The 8738-nt window shown below is 35.8% G+C and overlaps 1 protein-coding gene across 1 annotated transcript in view; it reads left to right on the forward strand.

The window, feature by feature from the left end:
* The window catches only part of GALNT5 (polypeptide N-acetylgalactosaminyltransferase 5), a 46961-nt gene extending 45790 nt beyond the window's left edge, over positions 1 to 1171 (forward strand). The window contains exon 10 of the mRNA XM_005859399.2: positions 658 to 1171. Coding sequence (XP_005859461.1) covers positions 658 to 798 — 141 coding nt within the window. The 3' untranslated portion in view covers positions 799 to 1171. The remainder of the gene's footprint in view (positions 1 to 657) is intronic.
* Positions 1172 to 8738: the final 7567 nt, after the last annotated feature.

The following is an 8738-nucleotide window of genomic DNA, read 5'->3' on the forward strand; positions in this document are numbered from 1 at the left end:
ATATATATATAATCATCTCTGTCATAGTCCTGGATAGTTGAGAAGTGTAATAGGTAAAAAACAAATTACAAAGCCATGGGCAAGTTCTAAGTAGGCCATCAACCATTTCTAGGATATTAATACATATTAAGCAATAATAGAACCCTGAAGTGCCTTTGACTTTTTTCCTAATTACATCCAAATTTTCTGGACCTCAGGCATTATGTACTCAGAGATTATGGTAGGGAGCTCATAAATACAATACATTATTTATCTAGCACTTTGTATTCTAAATTTGCATTCTAAGGCATAGAGTTAATTAAGAAATTAACTGACTCACTATCTGTGATGGTATGTGGGTTTGTGTGTGTGTGTGTGTGTTTTCTTTTCTACCATTAGTGAGGGAGCCATCATCCATCAAATATAGAAATGCCATCTGGTACTTTTTTCTTTAAATAATATAGTAATCAGCCATATGATCAGAAAATTCATCTTTGAAGTATGAGAACTTAGCTTGAGAGAGAGACACAAATTTAATACTGTCCAAAGCCTGTGTTTATGTTATTAATTTACTTCAGGATAATCCCTAAAGAATAAAAAATGTAAGTACCTATCTTTTTTTTTAATTGGTTTCCATTTCTTTACCATGGCTCATTCTCAGATCCCCTTTCTCTCCAGGTGAATCACATTGTTTTTGGAAACTATCATCAGTTGTTATGCTTGGAAGGAAATTTTTCTCAGAAAACTCTGAAAGTTGCTGCTTGTGACCCAAAGAAGCCATATCAAAAGTGGAAATTTGAAAACTATTTTGAAGACTGAAGAGGAACTGATGTTTTTATCTAGTGAGCCCATTATACACTGTGAAAATGACAGTGAACTTAGTGATTATATTTCTCCATGGTCGTTTAAATTTTTTAAATGAATAGCACTTGAATAGAAGATTTTCTAAAATCACAATATTTGAGATACCAAAAGTTAACTCAGGGAAACAGTCCAACATAGGATTGGAGTCCTTCCTCAGCACTAGAAGTCCTTTTGAATTGCCTGCTTCCTGCCCTGTGCTAAAACTCAGCCTGTAAATTTCCCCATACAGTCTATCGGGTACCCAGAAATAAAGACAGAAGTGCTTGGGGAAGTACGATGATATTCATTATGACTGTGTTGGATAATAACCAGCTCTTTGGCCTACAAATAGAGAGAACTGGTCCTTTATTTACTATTTTTTTCATCAAAAAATTTACTTGAGTTTTTATGGCTAGAAGTACTCATAAACACACAGCTATCACTTTGGCAAAATCCCTTCAGACTAGATTCATGTTTACCTTACAGTTTGGAATAATATTGATATAACTAGAGGCCTGAATTTCATAGGTAGGGTCCCTAGGCTTGGCCGGTGATCGGGGCCAATCTGTGGGGTGACCGGTGGGGCAATCAGGGGCCCCCACTGGCACCCGCCTTGGCTGGCCTGGGGCCTGCAGGCTGGGGGCAGCTCCTGCATTGAGTGTCTACCCCCTGGTGGTCAGTGTGCATTATAGCAACCGGTTGTTCCACTAGTCCTTCCTCCATTAGGTCGATTTGCATATTAGGCTTTTATTATATAGGATATTTCTTGGTGGCAGGATTTTGATCTAGATTACTATATGATGCTTTTTTTTCCCAGTCTGAGTCAGTGGAACATTTTTAATTGAGGATGTCAAATGCTTATTCAATTCTAGATGTGGACATTGTTTCAGTTCATTTTGTACTTTTAAAACTACACCAAATAAAGGGTTATGCTAGTAACTTCCTAGACTAGTGAATAGTAAAAAACCAAAAAGGCAAAGTAAAAGAGGCTTGATCATAATACACTAGAGCAGCGGTTCTCAACCTGTGGGTCGCGACCCCTTTGGCGGTCGAACAACACTTTCACAGGGGTCACCTAAGACCATCCTGCATATCAGATATTTACATTATGATTCATAACAGTAGCAACATTACAGTTATGAAGTAGCAAAGAAAATAATTTTATGGTTGGGTCACAACATGAGGAACTGTATTTAAAGGGCCAGAAGGTTGAGAACCACTGCACTAGAGTAACCCAAAATTCATTTAATCACTGAACACATATGAGGAGTTGAAACTAATAAAGCAGAAATAGAGCCTTGAAAAATCTTAAGGTTCTTTTTTATTAAATACTGCCTTAGATTTAGCAGCATTCATGGGGATAAAGTATGCTAAAATGGGCTCTAAAGATTTTTAAAGTAAAAATAAAATGAAGGAAACAATGAAAGGGGAAGAGAATGAGGTAAGCAATCTTTAGGAAGAGAGGTAAGAAAAAATTACCTTAGATTTGGCCAAAAAAGAAAGGGGATCTGGCACCTATAGGGGAGAGAGGGGAATAATAAAGCCTTAGATGTAGACCTAAGGATAACACTGGGGAAAAGTAATATTTCTTTGATTTATATTGAGCCCTAATCTTAGGTATGTCAATACTTAGGCATATCAGAGAGGATCTTAGAAATCCACATTCATTTTGGTAAGAAAACTGACACCCATCTGAAAATCTCAGACCACAGAATCAGGATTAGAACTTGCATCTCCAGAGACAGAGCTCATTCTATTGCCCCAGGCCACCAGCCTACACAACCTGTCCCACAGCATTTCTATAAAAGAGATGAGAAACCATTTTGCTGGGGGTGGATCTCTGGAAAATAACCATAACCATGCTATATGCTTGTTAATACTTAAAAAAAACAAACTTTGTTCAGGTGAAGAGATAATAAACCTGGGAATTTTTTTTAAGAGAGAAATAGAGGAGAGAGAGAGAGAGAGAGAGAATCATCGATTGGTTGCCTCCTGCACGCACCTGACCAGGAATTGAACCTCCTTTTGATGCATGGGACAATGGTCCAACCAACTGAGACACACAGGCCAGGGCTAAACCTACGTGTCTTTAGTTTTGACTTCCTAATTAAAATTTATTTTTAGCCTGGCCGGTGTGGTTGACTGGTTGAGCATGAACCAAGAGGACCCTGGTTCAATTCCTGGTCAGGTTTTGGGCTTGATCCCCAACAGCAGGCTTGCAGGAGGCAGCCAATCGAGATGTTTCTCTCTCATCGATGTTTCTATCTTTCTATCCCTCTCCCTTTCTCTCTCTCTAAAAAATTAATAAAAACATATTTAAAATTTATTTTTAATTCCCAATTAAATCCACAAGAGCAGAGCAATAACCAAGAATCAGAAGAGGAAACAGTTTTGCATATTTGCATCATATTTGGGATGCTTTTTTCAAATAATTGACATTGCAGATGAGATAAGAGAATGATTAGAAAATGAGCTAATTCTTTCAATACAGAGCCAAGTGGGGGAATAAAACACAAGGTGGTTGCCAAATGTCTAATTAAATTGCTGACCAAACTGAATATGCTAGGTGCTTCATGTGATTCTTCATGTAACTGGAAAATGTTGAACAGTTATTTCCCCCCAGTCTAAAGACTGTATTTTTATTCAAAAACAGATTCCATCAAAAATGTCAACTCTGTTCAGAAAAAGAGTAATTATGGTTTGCATACACTCCACTTCGGGTATAACAGCAGAAGAAATTTGAATGTTTTTCTCAAAAAAACCTTTGAGTCTGTTCAGTGTATGTTCTTCCCGACTTTACTTTGACATACTTATCTTATGAAGCTATATTTAAATCTATATTGTCAAGACAACAAAGGATTGTTTTCATACATCACATATTTGTTCTTGGGTAGAATTTTAAAACCAGCGTTTAGCATGTATACTTTCAATTCCTCTAAAATACAAATAACTAATCACTAGTTAAGAATCTTCTAGGCCTGATCTTGCCAGTGCTAATTGTAAAATCTACTACCAAATTTTTTTTTAAGCATTGCCCTATAAATTCTGTTTTCAGAAGGCTGCAATAGAGGTAAAAGTGCTACAAGGTCTTCTGATACTTCTAATGAAAAACCCTTGGAAGGGACACAATAGGACCCTTATTAGCCCAGAATTTTTCTATCGGGGCTGTATTATTGGGGACTTCACAGTTTTTCCTTGATTGACTTGAGTCATTGCCCTTCTTAGAAAAATGTCTATTACCTAAAACACAAGTGTAGCTTTTATAATATTTTGCAGGACTTATTTCACCAAAAACTAACTTACCAAACCATCTGAGTGCTTCTGAGCTTTTCAGTTTGCACAATTTCTTTCTCTTTTTCAGCAGCTACCCAAAGCTTCTACCCCACTCTCCCGAAAGGATGGCACAGCTGTTGTTGGTACAACGATGTTTTATCACCAGCATCAAATTTCCTCAATTCTGCTTGCTGACATTCAATTAGCTGTCACTCACTGGGCCAAAAACCATCATGTATCATGATTACAATGCATTGTTGGCCTCTCCACACTAATTTGGAAATATTCTCTTAGCTTTTAAAACACCTTGTTTCTAGTATGGCCTTAGGAATTGTAAAGGGGCAAAAATATTGTTAGAGTATAGGAATTCCATTTCCCTGGGCAACCTTGATTTCATGAATAGCTTACAGTGATCTTCAGAAGGCTCTCATGCAAGATAATGGGGTTGAGATGTACCAGATAGTACCATCTTTATTTGTTTTAACACCTTTAATTTAACTTCCACATGCAAACACAGGAAATAAATTATGCCTCAGATGAAGGCCCAATACCTTGGATAAAAACAAGGAAATGACAAGGAGTAAATGGGGGAAAAAAGTGAAAACAAATTATCTTTGAGTACCTACTATGTGCTAGGCACAGCTCGATGTTGTGCACAACTCAGAGAGGTAGGTCTCATTCTCCTCATTATGCAGACAAGAGGATGGCTCTTGAGAGGGATTGTCTAATGTCATCCCACTGTAATAGCTAAAAACCTAATTTTTATTCTATGTGGCTCAAAAAAAGAGAAAATAAAGTCTCTTTCATTATGCCATGTTACTATGATTTTTCTTTTCTTTTTTTTTAAGTAGGCAGTCAGCTCAGTGGAGCTCAGTTAAAATCCTTTGGTTGTGGAATCAAACCTCTTTGTTTTCACTCTTGGATGCTCTACAGTCAGGAAATAGAAGTTGCACCCCTTCTGTTAAACAACTGAAGTGTAGCTTACAGATAACCATCCCCACATGCTTTGCTGTGGTCTATCTCCTTGACTTCATGTTGGACACATTCTTTTCCATTTTCTGGAATAAATATGAGAGGGAGAAGTGGCTATAGAGAGATTGCTTCTCTTTGAATATTACCAATTCTTTCTTCCCCTAAGCATTAATCAAAGCTGACAGATCTGAACAAAGGTGGGAAGTGAAAAATTGAGGAGTCCTTTAATTTAAAGCATAAATCGAGACTTGTAATTTTTACTTCTATGTGTTGCCACCATAGTGTTTTTGCAACAAACAACTTTTGCATAGGTTACTCAACAATTCCTACAAACCAAAATGTCTTGCAACAAGAAAAGGAACACTAACCAAAGCTAATGTAGAAAGTATTTATTTTTGGCAAATAGCCATCTCATGGACAGGTTTGAATAAACCATGTAAAGTATTATATACTCCGGGTGAGGTTTATTGGATGGTATTTCAGGTGTTGGTGGTGCCTGTATCTAAAAAAAAAAAAAAGAAAAAGAATACCACTACACTAAGGAGACTTACTGCCTCTGTTTTCAACCTAATGAGTCAACTAATAATTATCACTTAACGTCTCTTTGCAAGTTTAAGTGAATCTTTGCTTTGCAAAAACAGACATGAAATTCTCATTTTCCAGCAAATAGAGCAACTCTGCTAATATGCTGAGTCCCTAATGATGACAGTTGCCATCAAATAAGTAACAAATAATTTCTTTAAAAACAGAGGCTTTCTATTTTATTATTGATTGATAGATATTTGCCAGTTTTAGAATATTAGTCATAATATATATATATATATATATATATATATATATATATATATATATATATATATATATATATATATATATATATATATATATATATATATATATATATATATATATATATATATATATATATATATATATATATATATATATATATATATATATATATATATATAGCCTTTATATTAGATATTGAAACTAAAATTTTTGATAGCAGATCTTCTCTTGACTATTGAAAAAAATATTTATCTTTGTAAAGATATGTGCATGTTTGTATATATGAATATATACAAATATATGAATATATACAAATACACACATATATCTATTTTTATGCATATATATGTATATATGAGTCTCTATATTTTATGCTTTGAATTGGGAGAAAGTAAAACCAAGAGTTTCTACTTAAAAAAAAAGAAAATAAAAAAATAGGTTTTGATATTTTTAACTCTCTTTTTAAGTGCATAGCTCTGTCTGCATCTGGCTTTCTGGACAAAAGTGCAGGTGGACTTTCACTCTGGGTATTGTTTTTCATACTTGAAAGGAGTAATCAAACCCTAAATCTTCAAAATGTTTGTTATTCAGGTTAGGGTTATACACACGCCTTAACTCCTCTCCTTCAAAACAACTGCCCAAATGTTGCTGGTTTTATACACATTAAGCTATAAGAGGTGGTGATAAAAATGAGAGGAGGCAAAGGTCAAATTAGTGAATTTTGTTTTTGATTATCTGAAAACATTTGTCAATGGGGAGAACTAGATTAAAACTATGGAGTATACAGGAATTTGGAGTTAACTTGAATATTTTTAAGTATCCAATGTTTCTGCCTCTGACCAACTGAAGTTATTATAAAGAAGGAAGCAAACATATAATGTTTGATTTTGAAGTTTCTAAGTAAAAATCTAAATCACTTTCCAAATTCATTTTCAAAAATTTCCTTAGCTGGCAATTAATTAATAGACATTAACATTTGATTATGTAGTTTGCCATGTATCTGACTGATTCCTACTGCTGATTTCTACCCATGTCACTGTGTTTCTGTTGATTGTATGGTCTAATCACCTCATGTTCTTTATGAGCTGTATACACATTTTGGAATTCATATTTATTATGTTACTAGTGACCTGGTGCATGGATTTGTGCATGTTTAAAAGAAATTAATTAGAAGGTGGCTGATGAGGCGGGACTGGGCGAGATGGGCTGGGCACACCCTGGAGCAACCTCCCACTGTCCCTCCCTGTGAAGTGAGCAGGGTGCCTCTGGCAGGTGGGGGTCCCTCAGCCTGGCCTGCTGGGATTGGGCCGAAACCAGCTTTCCAACATGCCCCGAGGAGTCCCGGTGCAAGAGGGCACTCTGCAAAGTTGCTTTTGTACAGGGTGTGGAACACAAATGCAAGTATGCAGTAAACCAGATTCAGGGCCAACAGTGCCCCAGCAACAACATAATCCATGGCAGAAGGTGGAATGGCGCGGCCCCATCGGTCTCCCTCCTCTCTGGTTTCGGGGTGCTTAACCTGAGAACCGCCACTGCCAAGTCACTGCAACATAGCGACCGGTCAGACACTTAGCATATTAGCCTTTTATATGTATAGTCTGATATTGTAATATTGGCAAATGTTTGCTATAACTTTTTATCTTACTTTTTATAACCCTTTTTGTTTTTATAGAACAATGAAAGTTCAAGCTTTAAAAAATGGAGTTGCCCTTCTCATATGGTCAAACATATTTCTTCTTTATGATACAGGAGTGCTTCATCTTTTCCCATAATTCTCTATTATTACTTATTTTAAATATTTTTCATATCATTTTGAAAAACTCAAATATCCATTTGCCATTTGTAAGTGTACCAAGAGTACTACTCCATGTAAATATGCAGAAACAATTACTATAAAAGCACTGGCATAGTTTACATATATTACCTTCATGACTACAAAGATTTTTTTTTAAGTTTTGGAGTTAAGATGCATCTAAAACAATAGCTCAGTTCCTGTAAAAATAATAGAAAATTTTCATGAACATTACATACTAGCCATTAGAAATTTTTGCAATTTCATATACAATCATTTGAAGACCTATAGAAATAAACAATGCAAATGAATTGAAATAGCATGTTCTCTTGATTTCTGAATAAGCATTTATTGATCTTCTTAATAGCTGCTGATATGCAAGGTTTCCTTCTCAATTTTAAAGGGCAGCTAAAGAAAAAAAAATCTAGACACCAAAAACAAGGATCCAAATTTTTATTGAGAACAAGTCAGACACAGGAGTTCTTTAATTAATTTGTTACTGGATGGATAGACTGTGACATATTCTGTGTCTTCAAAATTAGCCTTATATTAAAGGTACATTTTAAATTGACAGAGAAATAGAGCTGTTATTAATTCCTGTTCATCCAGCCACTGAAGAAAATGAAAAGTCAAGTAAGAAATATCAGCATTCTCACAATAATTCAACTCTCCCTCCTCCCGAATACCAGAGTCTTTCTTCCAACCTGGAACCTTGAATCACAAAAGTAGTAAACTTTCCTGTATAGTTACCAATTTGTATTCTAATGTGATAATATCCCTCATGCAATCTGAACCAGACCCTTGTCTCTCCTAGGTTACAAAGAATCAAACGACCACCCATCACTGTCATGTTATTTATGGTCACCTAATTCTGTGGCCTTAATGTAAAATGGCAGCAGCACAGGGCAATGTCAAAGAATAGTTTCAGCCCTGGCCAGTGTGACTCAGTTGGTTGAGCATCATTCCATGCACAAACAGGTTGCTGGTTTGATTCAAGACAGGACACATGCCCAGGTTGTGCTCAATCCCCAGTGGGAGGTGTGCAGCAGGCAGCCAATAGATGTCTTGCTCTCACATTGATGTTTTT

The sequence above is a fragment of the Myotis brandtii genome, unplaced genomic scaffold (genome assembly GCF_000412655.1).
Source record: "Myotis brandtii unplaced genomic scaffold, ASM41265v1 scaffold125, whole genome shotgun sequence".
NCBI classification, from domain to species: Eukaryota; Metazoa; Chordata; class Mammalia; order Chiroptera; family Vespertilionidae; genus Myotis; species Myotis brandtii.